This window comes from Stegostoma tigrinum, chromosome 3, assembly GCF_030684315.1.
Source record: "Stegostoma tigrinum isolate sSteTig4 chromosome 3, sSteTig4.hap1, whole genome shotgun sequence".
NCBI classification, from domain to species: Eukaryota; Metazoa; Chordata; class Chondrichthyes; order Orectolobiformes; family Stegostomatidae; genus Stegostoma; species Stegostoma tigrinum.
The window spans coordinates 63,004,551-63,020,267 of record NC_081356.1 but is presented as its reverse complement, the minus strand read 5'-3'; the positions used below and the strand labels follow the sequence as shown (position 1 = coordinate 63,020,267).

The 15,717-nt window shown below is 39.4% G+C and overlaps 1 protein-coding gene across 13 annotated transcripts in view; it reads left to right on the top strand.

Moving 5' to 3' along the window:
* LOC125451054 (transducin-like enhancer protein 4) overlaps positions 1 to 4,142 on the top strand; it is a 197,208-nt gene extending 193,066 nt beyond the window's left edge. For all 13 annotated transcript variants that reach the window (XM_048527752.2, XM_048527750.2, XM_048527749.2 and 10 more), the window contains one exon: positions 804 to 4,142. In XM_048527752.2, coding sequence (XP_048383709.1) covers positions 804 to 911 — 108 coding nt within the window. In that variant the 3' untranslated portion in view covers positions 912 to 4,142. The remainder of the gene's footprint in view (positions 1 to 803) is intronic.
* The last annotated feature ends 11,575 nt before the right edge of the window (positions 4,143 to 15,717 follow it).

Genomic DNA, 15,717 nt, shown 5'->3' with positions numbered 1-15,717 from the left:
TTCCTTCAGTAGGTATAATCAATTGTCTGAAATTAGCAAATAGAAGAAGATCACACAGGATGATACTACACCCTTAGCAAACCAGCATAATTGTTTTGCCCAGCTAATTTAACCGACAAGAAAATTGTACAGGTTTCCTTTTGAATATGCAGCCCATCCCATTAGCATTTCTTTGAGCGCTTCCAGGCAGTATGCTCAGTATGCTCAAACAGAGATCTGTCCATTAGCCTTGCAATTTTTATTATGGCTTAGGTCTGTTCGATTCTGAGACAGTATCCATTGGATCATGTGAAATAACTCCAACAATTATTTGTTTATGTTGTGGAACATTATGCAGAAACAATGCTTATATAGCATCCAAAGTGCTGTAGAATCCACTGTGTCTGCACTCGAGCTGGAAATCAACAACATTGTGGTTGAGAGTTGGAATTCTTGACCCCATTTCTGAATGGGGACATACATCACTGATTCATACAGGCAGGCTGAACAGACAGACCAGAAAAGCAAGGCATATATTGCCAAGAAAGTGGTTTGGCCTTAGGAAATAGTTGAGGAGAAAAAAACAAAGACTACTCACGTGAAGGCAGTAGCATTAGTTTGTTGACCTAATCGCGCTTCTGTTAAAATTGGTGTTGACAGCAATGGAGCATGAAGTTAAACGTGGCATACTACTAAATTCTGTGTAATTATTTACATTGTTTATTCTCTAACAAAGTACTCATTGGCGCTAAGTGTTCCATAATAATATAGACAAGCTTATTTTCTTTCACTTACATTTATTTGACTTTTTTTAAACTTCACAGTCGAAAGAGTCCTCTTCAGTGCTGAGCTGCGACATCTCAGTGGATGATAAATACATTGTCACTGGCTCTGGGGACAAGAAGGCTACAGTCTATGAAGTTATTTATTAGGAATGGAGCCTGAACACAAAGATACCTTTCACTATAGCACTTTTGTTAGATTTGCTCTTTATGGCTGACTTTGCAAAACAAAGACTTTAATGTCCTTGGTATCATTTCTCAGCTCTGTGCTGTATTTGATCATAATGTCTGGACACAACCATCTAGGATCACAAAACCCACAAAATCCAGTTATTGAGTGGATGGGACAAGCTTCTTTTGCCATTAATTGAATGAAGGACCAGAAGGTTTCAACTATTTATTTTGTTTTTCAAGATTTTTTGTAATTAATTTCACCAAAGCTCTCTTTCAGCCTTGGTGATCAAGGTCAGTTATTGCTCATTGGGAAAGGGGTTGGAGGGTGGTACTTCTATTCAGTATTGATTGATCTTGTGTTTTATTAATTCTGTATTGTATTACAATATTAGCAAAATATTTTTAAACAGGATTGTCAAGTTTGAGTAATATTCTTGAAATTTGCCAAAAGTGAAGCCTGTTGAAAATATGAAGGTAAGGCAACCAGAAACCTTAAGGTTTGATATGTCCTGGAATGATCACTTGATGCTTGAAAATGGTTAACATTGTTTTTGTCAGAAGGGCACAGGATTGAAAGTAACAAGAATGAATATCATACCACACTATATTCCAAGCATTGTGAAGAATAGGGCAGAAAGTATCTAAGGGTGTGAGAAATCTGTAAATTGTGAAACATGCTGATTGTCTCAGGTGCTTCACATATTGGGGGAAAAAATCTAACCAGAAAACATTAAACTCTGTAAATTATTTCATACTTTCTGAAAAATAGCTACCAATAAAGTGATCAAACAGACCCCTTTCTTAAAATAAATATTTTCGAGCAGCTAGGTTGACTCCTCAGTGCCCCACACCATAAATTGCTTAAGTTAAATTTTGTAATGGAAAATACAAAATCAAAATTCTAAGTTAAGTGGTTGAAGTCATCCATTCCATATTTTATCTATCCCTCATATGGTCATCCCCACCTTCAGACCAATTGTTTACCTTCTGTACATTTTCCAAAGCTTCAAATGCATCAACTAATCCACAGGATTTTATTCTTTGGCTCTCTGCACAGGCCTTACTGACCCTTATCCTCCCACTTTTAACTTTGAGGTCATTTAAAAACAATTTCAACCTGTTGTCAGTCAAAATTGTTACACCGTCTCAGGCTCTGGTCTTCTCAATCTTCCCTAAAAGTCTTGGAATGCTCTGATCACTTCTTAAAGTGCTCTTGTAATAAATGTTCCTATTATTGTATTCATTGTCCTTAACCAATGAATGGTTGTTTCTTAATCTCCTCAAACCTCTTCCAATCTGAAAATTAATCATTATTAACTACAATCCCTTCTGACCTCATTTGTTTCTAATTCACTTCTCAACCTCACCATTCTCACTTCCTGACCTTGGTTTCCACTTCCATACCTAAACTTCATTTCCTGTGAGCAATGTCATGGACAGTCAATTAGTGACTGATGAAAAGCAGTTTTTATTTGCCAACTTAAAAAGTCTAACATTATTATACGGTTGTGGAAGAATAAGGAATAAAAGGAGGAAGGAAGTCAGCTGTAACTCCTGAAATAAGAATAATGCAGAATGCTTTATCTCTTGTGGTAGTTGGAGATTTTGTATGTGGGTTTGTGACTGATGTTCATGAACAACCTTTACATAGATTTGAATGTCAACAGGATTTACATCCAATGCACCAATACTAATATAGTCTGCCATTTGTATAAGCGTGATAATAGAAAAATAAAGTAACTTACAATGAAGAGACTGTCATGAACTGTCCAAACATTGCTGTATAAACCCTGAGATGAATGTACTATATTGAATGGACTTATTGGTTCTGCTAAATTACTGAAGCTTCTCACTATGACAATTGGATATATCATTACCTCTGTGGACCATGTATTCTTTATTGTTTATCCAGTAATGTATCTCTCAATATTTCAGTTCAAGTACAGCTTGCAAAAATTTGCCTTTGGCCCAAATATCATCAGTATTCTCAATTTTCCTGTTTCACATTATTTAACTATTGCACCCAGAAAAATCTAACAGACACCAATAGGCTTCCCGTCTGTTCTTGGAAACATGGTAATTGGTTCTTTGCTATCTAAATTAACCTTATTCCCTTTGAAGGAAGTTTTGTACGTTTAGTTTATTTTTTCTAGGTAGCTTCCTAGGTTTAGGTTACATTCCTGACCACTTTAATGTAGGCTTCTATTTTAACATTTTGCAAGAGTTGCCAAGAACATTTTCATCTGCCAGTGTTTGAGTGCATCAGAAAGAAATGAGTACTGTAATATTTACTTGAGTAAACTCCCACAGATTGAAAGCACGAGGCAAAATAGAAGGAAGAACTGAATTCCATGTGTGTGCATCAAGGGCAAATTCAAGAGGAAGTAATCCTCACTTGAGGGTGTATGAAAGTTCAGTTTCCAATTTATCATCACGATAAATATATTTGCTGTGAGTCAATGGCAACTATCTCCATACCTAAGCAGCACAATGAAAACATCACCCTTCTGCAGCCATTTAAGTCAAATTCCTTTCGATTTTCTGCATCAGTTTGTGATATAGGAGTCTTCTTCCAAGCAATGACTACATCACTGTTTAGTTTGCAGCTCCTAAGCTTGCTCCTGTTAGTCTTGTATTGGTGTTCTTCTTGGTCTTCATCCAGGTATTCATGACACTGATGCTCAGTAGTCAGAGAGTCAGATTTGGAAAATCAAGAACAGAAGCTTAACTGTGTACCATAATGAATCCAAAGTTGGAATAGGTGGTCCCCGCATCCTACTGTCAATAGCTTTAGAGATCTCAACTGAGCAATGAGAACTATTGTTTATTTCTGGTTTTATGAGCTGCAGGTTAAGTTTTATGAGTATGAGTTCTGATTTGCAACGTGTCTGAGCCTGTACTTATGGACATGTAAATTTGATGCACCCATATCATCTGAATGATGGCAGTATCTGAGCAAAAAGGCCTCACACTAGTGTCGTCTTAATACCACTGGCATCTCTGTACTTAGCAGGGATGATCTGCATTGTTGTTCATAAGCCATTTGGGGTAGCCAGACTTCAGTTTGTAAATGCAGCTATCCTATCTGTATCAAAGAATATTGCTACTATTTAAATAATGACAAAATGATCACCAAGGCAGCTGTCTCTTTCTAGAGATAATGGGAACTGCAGATGCTGGAGATTCCAAGATAATAAAATGTGAGGCTGGATGAACACAGCAGGCCAAGCAGCATCTCAGGAGCACAAAAGCTGACGTTTCGGGCCTAGACCCTTCATCAGAGAGGGGGATGGGGGGAGGGAACTGGAATAAATAGGGAGAGAGGGGGAGGCGGACCGAAGATGGAGAGTAAAGAAGATAGGTGGAGAGGGTGTAGGTGGGGAGGTAGGGAGGGGATAGGTCAGTCCAGGGAAGACGGACAGGTCAAGGAGGTGGGATGAGGTTAGTAGGTAGCTGGGGGTGCGGCTTGGGGTGGGAGGAAGGGATGGGTGAGAGGAAGAACCGGTTAGGGAGGCAGAGACAGGTTGGACTGGTTTTGGGATGCAGTGGGTGGGGGGGAAGAGCTGGGCTGGTTGTGTGGTGCAGTGGGGGGAGGGGATGAACTGGGCTGGTTTAGGGATGCAGTGGGGGAAGGGGAGATTTTGAAACTGGTGAAGTCCACATTGATACCATATGGCTGCAGGGTTCCCAGGCGGAATATGAGTTGCTGTTCCTGCAACCTTCGGGTGGCATCATTGTGGCAGTGCAGGAGGCCCATGATGGACATGTCATCAAGAGAATGGGAGGGGGAGTGGAAATGGTTTGCGACTGGGAGGTGCAGTTGTTTGTTGCGAACTGAGCGGAGGTGTTCTGCAAAGCGGTCCCCAAGCCTCCGCTTGGTTTCCCCAATGTAGAGAAAGCCGCACCGGGTACAGTGGACCACTGTACCCGGTGCGGCTTTCTCTACATTGGGGAAACCAAGCGGAGGCTTGGGGACCGCTTTGCAGAACACCTCCGCTCAGTTCGCAACAAACAACTGCACCTCCCAGTCGCAAACCATTTCCACTCCCCCTCCCATTCTCTTGATGACATGTCCATCATGGGCCTCCTGCACTGCCACAATGATGCCACCCGAAGGTTGCAGGAACAGCAACTCATATTCCGCCTGGGAACCCTGCAGCCATATGGTATCAATGTGGACTTCACCAGTTTCAAAATCTCCCCTTCCCCCACTGCATCCCTAAACCAGCCCAGTTCATCCCCTCCCCCCACTGCACCACACAACCAGCCCAGCTCTTCCCCCCCACCCACTGCATCCCAAAACCAGTCCAACCTGTCTCTGCCTCCCTAACCGGTTCTTCCTCTCACCCATCCCTTCCTCCCACCCCAAGCCGCACCCCCAGCTACCTACTAACCTCATCCCACCTCCTTGACCTGTCCGTCTTCCCTGGACTGACCTATCCCCTCCCTACCTCCCCACCTACACCCTCTCCACCTATCTTCTTTACTCTCCATCTTCGGTCCGCCTCCCCCTCTCTCCCTATTTATTCCAGTTCCCTCCCCCCATCCCCCTCTCTGATGAAGGGTCTAGGCCCGAAACGTCAGCTTTTGTGCTCCTGAGATGCTGCTTGGCCTGCTGTGTTCATCCAGCCTCACATTTTATTGTCTCTTTCTAGAGTAAGTTCCAGGGTAAACGATGTTCATTGGAAGCATTGGTGATCAAGATGAGCAGTAAGAGAGATGCCATTTCTCCTACGGAACCAGGAGATCTTTGAGGACAACTGTTGGAAGAGAGTGGGAGCAGATGGCTACAAGGTCAACTTTCATAGTTGGCTCCAAGTCCTGGCAGCAGTGTTGTAGAGATTTCATGTGGTCAACGTTGACGACATTTGCTCACCTTCACTTTGCCAACTTTGCACGGCTCGATGCACCACATCCTATTACTAATGCACCAGAACTCCCTGGTATTCATAATTCAGATCTATTACTGACACCTGGGAACTCCATAATAAACAAGGATATAACATCATCTTATCTTAATTTTAAGTCAGTACATGACAAGATGAAAAGTAAAGTTTACATGAAGATGCAACAATAACAATCATAATCTTCATTACATCACATTGTTTCCAGGTAACCGTCTGCTTTTGAAATTTTCATTTCTGGCTGTGTGACTTCCAGCCTCTGATATTTCAGTGGTTTCCTTACCAGTCTCCTACTCCCCTCCCCCTGCCATATACTTTTGCTCATCCAAAACTTTGTCATCCATAATTCTGTTCTGAACAACGCGTTTCTAATGTACATCCTCCACCTCCACTTTAAAATTCTCTTCTGCATTTTTAAAATCTCTGCTATTTCCTTTTATTAACCTTGTCATCACATTGATGAGAAGAATTTTGTCTGTGTCAGCCTCTAACTTTTATGCATTGCTCCCCTCTAGGGCAACTTTATCATCCATTTTGGGTCTACATTCTGGAATTCCATCCTGAATCTCCGCTTACCCACTCGCTCTCCTCCTTTATAAGTCACCTTGGTGTAGGTTTCAATCATTTCGTCTACGGTTATGAAGTGTTCTGGAATGTTATCGACAGGATATATTAGCAAGTTCTTATTACCCCTTTATAGATTTGCTGAAATGTGCAGGCAGATCTGATGGAAAGCAAACTATAAATATTTTTGTGATAATCTAATATTAGGGGGAGATAGTGGAGTTGTGGTAATGTTCTTGGACTAGTAACCCAGAACCCCAAGCTAATGTTCTGGGGACATGGGTTCAAATCCCAACATGGAAGCTGGTGGAAATTGCATTTAATTAAAAATTTGGAATTAAAACTACCTTAACAACAACAGTGTAACCATGGACAAGTCCAAAATCTTCACTGAGGTTAAAGGATTCTATTCCTTAGCCAAGTGGTGCCCATATCCCTGCTTCCAGAAATCCTGTTCCCAAACCCAGCAACCACCATTGTTACTCATAGTGGAGAATGTTGACGGAACATTTTTTTATGCATCTACAATTTATGGATGCAGCAAGAAGCAATTTTCATCACCAATATATCTGACCACAGCACTTAGTTGGTATAGGGGCTGTAAAAGGCTATGGCATGAGTGGGGTTTTGTGAGTTGTCCGTAGATTTGTATGGAGTCATACAGTCATAAAGCATTGAAGCAGACACTTTGCTCCAACTAGTCCATGCTAACCATTTTCCCAAACTAAACTAGTCCTCCTGCCTGCATTTGGCTCAAATCCCTCCAAAGCTTTCCTAACCAAATGACTTTTAAATATTGTAACTGTATCTGGAGGGTATAGGGGCCGTGTGAGTTGCATAGAGGAGCATGATGACTGGCAAGGCATGAGCTGGTATTCAGAAGGCATGAAGTTTGAGAAGTGAAGACTGGTAGGTTTCTTCTATATTTCACTGCTTCTATTATAATTCTATGCCATTTCAGGGCCGTGGGACGGGCTGTTTATGCAGCCAATCTTGGCAGTTGGCAGCCCTCCAACTTTTTAGGAAGGTGAATCAGGTTTCTGTGCTTATAGAAGTATAAATGTCCTAAAGTTGATGTTGGAATCCCAGCGTCATTCTGCCTTTTTCCAAATTTCACCAGAATTGAAGACCAGCAGGTGAAACAACTCCATAGAAGCCAATATCAGTCACCAAGTCAGCCTTTATTTGTGCATGACCAGTTCTTGACTTTAGCTGCCTCCTAAATGAGACAGTACTACTAGAGTTTCAGCATCTCTGACACACTCCTTTTTACCTGACAGCCTGGGCTCCATAACCAGATCAGATTAAAAACCCCAATCAGGGAGCTCATATTCCAGCTGGCTGACCTCCATTACAATCACTACGGCAGGGATTTTTGGGTCTCTTGTCTCAAGAACTAACATTAAGTTAGTAATTAACAAGCAACAGAGTACTGTTTTATCCATGTATTGTGGATTTGCCGCTCAAGATAGACCAATTGATGCTAACTTGCCAGGTATACTGAGCTAAATGTACAGTGGAAAAAAGCTTTTTCAGTGAAAGTGAGAAGCTTCAGCCATGGCCTTTGAGAGGCTGCTGTTCAAAGCCCTTCTGTCTGACTGGTTTTGGTTCTTGGCAGTGATCGTCAACTTTTTGGAAGGTACTTAACCTGTCTGACACTTCACTTACTGTCAACTACACTTCCCTGCTATTAGTTTACACAACATAAAAGCAGCTTCTGCAACTGCAACTTGCATCTCTGATTGTGGACCAGACATGATGTAACACCATCACTGATGTCACTAGAGTCAGCGACAGAAGCCCCAGCTACGTTCTGCTCTGTCACATGCTCATTGTCAGGGCAAATGTGATGGAAACTAAGATTGTGCTGGCAGGTAGGAAGACCTCCTTCAAAGTGGGATCAGCAGGGAGAGGATCATCTCTCCCAACATGTCTGAGCACCAGTGCTTCAGGAACTCAGCTTATCCCTGCAGGGTGTTACTAATTCTGGCAATCTCCTGGAACAAGACCTCCTTCCCACTGATCTATGATGGCACGCATTATCAGTAACCAATAAAGTGACCACCACTTACCATATCACTAATATTCAATCTGTGCCTTTCCAAAAGTACGCATGCTTCTGTCTCCAGAGGAAGACAACATTTGTAATTGATGAATGTGACTCTGGGTTCAAAAGGATAACATGATGAATGTGAGTATATATGTTGTCTAGGATGTGATGTAATCTACCTGCAGAAAGAAAATGAATGGAACTAAAGGTGCGTCAACAAGAGTAGTGCTGTGCAAAAATAATATTTGGAGTCACAGAGTGCGACTTGACATCTGAAACTTTTATGCCTCACCAACTGTAGCTTCCTGAGGCCTGGATCCTCTTGGTGAAACGACCTTACTTTTTCTGTCACTTACACTCAAGCTTGCTTGTTTGGAGAACTTGTCCACTTCTCCTTTTGGCCTTTGGAGAGTTCACCTCCACTAAGTCTCTCAAATTGCACTGCAGGATCTCCAAGCAAGAGTCAGAGACCCAGTGAACTGCCTTATCCATTACTGCAGTTGCTGTAAAATACAAAAACTGCCCCTTGTATATTTGAGCCCTTTGTAATCCATGTCATAGTCCCTTTAATTAGTAATCGTTTCTTTGACAAAATCATTTTTCCCTAACTAAGGTGAGATTCTAATGTTGTGGCTCAAATGAAGAGCCACAACAAAATTAACTCCCATACCATTCTGTTTCCTGATCTGCAAATAGATTCACTGCTCAACAGGGACTAGGCTCAGAAAATCCAACCCTTACATCACATTCAGGAAACTCGACTATGTGGAGATCGTAATAACAACAGTAGAAGATAATTTCAAAGGGACAATTTTCAATACGTTTTATGAACTTCTTTGTGACTGGTTAGGATGAATAACTGAGCCCTAAAAGTCCCTGTGTTATTGTAACTTAACAATAGAAAAATTTAATACAAGCTCCGTCGGTCTATCCATGTTGCTGATTCTTGTGCAGAAAGTACTTTCATTTTCCATATCAAGTATTCCCTAGATTGGACTTGAGCTTTGAATTCGCCGTACATTTTCAGATATACCATCGTGTAACAGTATGCCTTAAGCTGGACTGAATCTGTAGCTCAATTTGAAAAATCAAAATACACGTTCAAGAGAATATGATAATAGTCACAAAAACTAAGTCTTGTAATTTAATGAAATTGGTCTTACGCATAGACATTTTAAATTTGAAGTCTGCTAGGTTAAGCCAGAACTTTTCTTAGTTCAACATGTAGAAATCAAAGTAATTCTGTTCACCTCAGATGTGTACTTTCTTCTCTGATTGCTCGCTTGAACTGAACATGGTGTACGGCCTTGGAATCTGATTGATCCTGATCTCTCATCTGATCACCTCCAGATTATCATCTATTTTGTGTGCGTACTTGACCATCCCCATCATTGGAACTCTTGTTCATTTCAAGACTTTAGTTTTTCCCAGTGGCATTCCAGGCAAAGATCATTTGTGTAAGTGTTCAGCAGTTTAAATCTACCTGTTGGCTCAACCACATTGGACTTTAACAAAAGGATGAAGGTTTTGCATTCATTCAGTGAATCAAGTCTGTCTGTAGAGGTTTTACACTGCTATTTGCAGGCCGACACAAACTGTTGTTGTGTTATGGATCTTCATTCCCTCAGATTCACTATCAGTGGCAGTCTTCAGCTATCAAATCCCTAAAATATGGAAAAGCTTCCATAAACTACTTTGTTGTCATGGAGAAGGGTAATACTCGAAATGTTGACTTTTCCTTTCCTCCAAATGCTGCTTGGCTTGTTGTGTTCTTCCAGCCTCCTGTTTGTCGACCTTGGATTTCAGCAACGATTGGCAGTTCCTACTATCTCTGCATTTTTTTGCTGTTTTATCTCACCATTTCTCAAAATGCCTCCACAAAACCTTTTTAAAGGTGCTTTAGTTAATTCATGGTTCCTGTACAGCATCACCATTCTTCCTGTCAAAGATGATTTTTTTTTTAACGTGGGAGATGCCATGTGAATGTAGAGAGTAGTTATTGGTCATGAGAATGAAGTAAGGGGTGTAAAACCAAGGGAAGAATGATATCTTTGTGATCTGCCAGATGTTATGTTCAGTTGAGGACCTTGAAAATGTGAACAATTGCGTATTTTAGCAAAAGTGCATATTTATGGATACAGTTGTTTAAAAAAATTCACTTGATATTTAAGTGTTTATTTTACAAATAGTTATTTGGTGCAATAGACTTCAGTATTACTGAGAAAAGACACAGTTTATCAAAATGTTTTGCCTTGCAGTCATGAGGATGCTTCACAAGATCACAAATTCATGGGAAAATCCAACATTTATAATATATGAGAAGAGAATGCTGATTGGTTGACAATGAACTCTGACTGCTATTAATTATATTAATGTACACAGCCATAATCTCTGCAGACAGAAAGAACATGTACACACTTGACGCCTGTTTCAACACATCAAAGTAGGTGATAGCCACGTGTGGTTCATTTCTCAGGGCAATGATTTGACCAATTGGAGTCAACCTGCCTGGTTTCCAATTTAAGCAAAGTGTGGCTGTTAACTGTCAATCAGCAGTAATGGCTGCATTCCCTATTGGCTACACCTCTACCAATCAAAGTCCACTTGCCAAACAATCAACACTGATCTCTCATGCAATATAAAGTAAGGTTTTCCCTTTGAATTTGGATTCTTCTAAATTGTCCTGATGAACGGAAGCAAAAAAGCTCTGACAAAACTTGTACGCTTTTCAGAAATACCTGTTTAATTAAATACAAAGCTCTAATTGTTATTGGAAAGGAACAGAAAAAATAGTTTAAAATAACACAGTATTTGTTTTCCTAATGTAGCAGACAAGTTGTTTTAAAGATATGTTCTTCAGGAAAGAAAAAACAGATTTTCACTTCTATTGTTTAGTCAAATCAAATGCAACCAGACAAGTCAAGCTCGGAAATTGTGTATCAGCAAGGAAGATCTTGCCCAATTCTCATTCTGATATGTCAAGAGGCAGTTGGGGAAATCTAAATGCCATATTTCCTTGCATGGAATACTTCCTGCTGAAATGTACACTCTAGTTCCATCAGCTGCTTTACACCGAGGTGGCGTAGACACAATTCTGCCCCAGTTGTTTGGAAGTTCAAATAACCTTTTTCTAAATGATCAAGTCTAGTATACCCATCATTACAATTAAACTGACTTATATTTTGTTTTAGTGCACCGAGAAAATTGACAATAGATCATCAGTGGGTTTCTTTTTTCCCCTCTTTCATTAGGGGCATTGAACCAGGAGTTTAAATTTTTGTATGGATTAGATATCCAGATATTGCAAATGCCTACTTATGCAGAGATGTACTTATGGTTGGTTATCAAAATATAATTCTGGTTCCAAAAAAATAAAAATGACTTGTTGTGTGACTTGTATTCACCCAGATACCTGTACGATGAAGACCAGCTCTACTGGTTTTGATGTGAAATCTGTCATTCTGAGAGTGATTTTTAATATGTTTTGAAGATTGTAGACAAGTTAACTTTCTATGTCCCCTATGTGCTTAACGTTAAATCATTGCCAATGTGATTAACACAAAAAATAAATCAATCCTATGGTCCACTCCAGGCACTGAGACTTTGTTAGTCTAGTGTTAGATGTGTACTAAGAGATTGATTGATTTACCACTGGAACTAAATTCATGACTGAGCATTGTTTTAATATTTTTAATGTTGTCTGAATAAAGTATTAAACATAATGCTCACCACTGTATATAGTTACGGAGTTGATCAGTCATGGACACTGCATTTATCAACAATTTTCTATAGCTATGTACTACATAATTTTAGACCATTGACTCAGCTTGAGTCTAGCAGATATGTAACTCTGCAGTCTGCAGTGTGCCAGTAGGAAAATGATAAGGGTATTATAGAGTGACACCTAACATGTTATGTGCAGTGGAAGTGATGATGTTTGTGCTCTTCAAAACCTTTTTTTTTCAAAATTATCAAACTTTGACATTTTATCAGTGCTGTTCATTTTCAAAGGTAAATGCAGGTTATGTGGAAGTCTAATTAGTAGTTGGGACGGGAGATGCAGTGCTGAGCATCATTCTGGAATGTTGATCATTTTGTAATCTTTTCATTGGACATGATGACATCACCAATTATTCATTACAATGATACTAAAAACTCTGTAAAGTGCATTTATGTTGTGAGTGATGTTCCCGTGACTGCTATATTTTTATGCACACATTTGGCAAACCTGTGGTCCAAATAATGGCCTTAGTTCTATAAGGTAACACAAATAGCATTGGAAGATAGCGAGCAAGTCTACAAAATAACAACGCTGTTGTACATTTCGATGACTGCTACATTTTGGCTATTTTTTTCTTTTTCCTTCCTCATTTCCTCTCTCTCTTTTAAATCTGTTCAGGCCTAACTGTCTGCCCCAAGCCTAAAAGGAAACCAGCCATGCTTCTCAATTAGATGCATAAGATGTAGAAATCTAGTTTGGGTGCCCAGGGGCCTTTTTGGCCATTTTGGTGGATCACCTGACTTCAAGGAACTTGTCCACCATATCCTCAATTTTAGTTATTAATATTGTGATAAATCTCTTAGAATAATTGCAAATATTTGTTATATTAATTCCTGTCTGCTGATAGCCTTTATACCACTAAATTTAAATAAAAATGTGCCTGTTAATGGGATGGTTCTGAGGCCATGCAGCTTTTCACCCTAGCTGTCCAGGTTTTAACTATAATGTTAAGATTTAGAGCTACCAAATTGCTGTTATAACACAAGTAAGCAAAAAGAAAAAAATGGCTAACTAAGGAATAAGTTTCTTTGTACAGATGCATTATGTACTACTGAAAGTGCCCTGTGGTCAACATGTTAGCTTTTTATCCCCTTTTCTTCATTAGAAAAATTGTTATATTTAAAAGTTTCTTAAAATCAGTAGTTATGTTTTATAACTAATGGATGGACAATATGCATTTCTGTTCTGAATGTTTGTTGTATATTTAAAAGGAACTGGTCACATATGACTAGTTATAAATGTGACAGTAGGAGGACAGAAGTGTAAAATGCTGCAGGACCACACTAGATATTCATACGTGTATGAGAAAATAGTAATCTCTGTTTTACTTAAAGCAAAGATTTGAAACACTGGAAATGTAACCTCAACTAGTCTGTCTCTAGTGGTCTCTGTACTGTAACATAATTCTTTTAATATAACATGCTGTTTCACTGTTCTGGTTTGTGGTTATTTTTGTATTGTATTTTAACTAGCATTGAAAACAATTGCCAAAATGGCTATTGAAGGTATAAATTGCTAATCTATTTCAACTGTCCAGAAATTACACGTGGACATATTTTGCAATTGAACATAAAAGATAAAGGTTAAGTTGCACATTAAACTTGGGAGGGAAGTTGTAAAAGATGTATACTTCTCCCTTTAGAAAACTGCAGATACTGATGCAGACCTGACTTGTAACACATGTTTGACCAAGCAAGATCATGACACTGTGAACACATTACAACTCGGGGAAAGAAGAATTTCCCATTCACTTCTGTGTAAACCAGAGCAACCTTGGCTCAACACAGGTCTGTAAATGTGTAGAGTTTCTAAGAAATCATCTTGAGTATGTAAGCTCTTGGATAAACAGAGGCTTATTAACTTTTCCTAAATCTGTTATCTGAATTATACTCACTAACACCAAAGAGCCTCAATTTTACCCTTTACTTCAGTGATTTTGATGTGTAAGTTTGTAAGAACCTCAGATAACCAGTATGTCATCTGTCCCATCTCTAACTCATTCGGAATTGAGAAAACACACTTCAATATTCCCCAAGCAGAGCTACCGCACAGATAAACCAGACATCCCATTGCTACTCAGAGTGGATCTTTAATCATATTGTAATAAGTCTGCCACGAATTCAGAGCATTTGTCTTCATGAACAGCCGAAAAGGAAAATAAGCACAGATGTTTGGCGTTCATGATGCTTATAAGCTGAATATCATTAAAATGAATGTTTTGCATATAATTGTCATAATCAGCAGAATTGCCAAAAGGTCCTAGACACTGATAGTTTATGGATATGGATGATCCTACACTTAGTAATGAAATAAATATTGTATGACAGGCAATTAATAGTAGTGAGTAGAAGTATGTCACTCCCATTTTGACTCTGCCTTCAAAATATTCATATCACATGCTATTTGTTATATCTGCTCTGAAATTTTTAAAATTTATTATTAAATAGGAGCTTACCTAGTTTTGCCGTAGGATGACCAGAGGAAGGTCTCAATACAGGTGTTTCCCATTGAAATTTACAATAGGAAATTTTAGAATGTATAATTGTCTTTTGAGGAATTATGGGAGCCAGGGTAAGGGGTTATAAGAAGAGGAAACTATATGTAAACGCAATGTTGATCAAGTTTGAAGTCAGGAATTTGGTACGTGTACAAATTGGTGCAGAGTGAGAAAGAGGTGCCCCATTTCCTGCATTTTTAAAGTTCTAATAGTTGAAGAAAACAAAAGTTGCATACCAGAAATGGAGGGTAACCGAGATACAGCTTTGATTTGATTTATTATTGTCACATGCACCAAGATACAGTGGAAAGTATTGTTTTGCATGCTATCCAGGCAAATCATAACTTGTGTATGTACATTAGAGCATAGAAAAGAATGCAGCTGTGTTACAGCTACAGAGAAGATGCAAAGAAAGATCAACTCTAACATATGAGAGATCCATCCATTAGCCTGATAACAGCAGGGAAGAAGCTAACAGGTTGAGCCTGTGGGATCAGAATATTCTAAAGAACATCAAACTATGATTTAACGGGAAAGAAGGTAAGAAATTGGTTTGTGAATATTTTCTGTTATTTAAGTTGGGGAAATTTCAACCAGACTAACTATAACAATAACTGATATAAGATGATGACAAGCAGGACTAGAAGCATTAATTAAAATGCATTTAAGAAAATTAGTTGGTGAAAACAAAATATAGATGTAAGTGAGGGTGATGTATTGCAGCGGTAGTTTCTGTGGATAGAGGATGCCAGTGTGATGGATGGCAGCAATATTTGCAATAAGTGTCCGTGCTTTAAGAAACCTTGGCTTAGAGTTAATGAGCTTGAGGCCAAGCTTCGGACACGATACCCCAAGGAGGGGGAGAAGTGTTCCGGAAGGTAGTAACATCCCTTAGCTTTCATTATAGAACATAGAACATAGAACATTACAGCACAGTACAGGCCCTTCGGCCCTCGATGTCGTGCCGACCTGCCATACCGATCTCA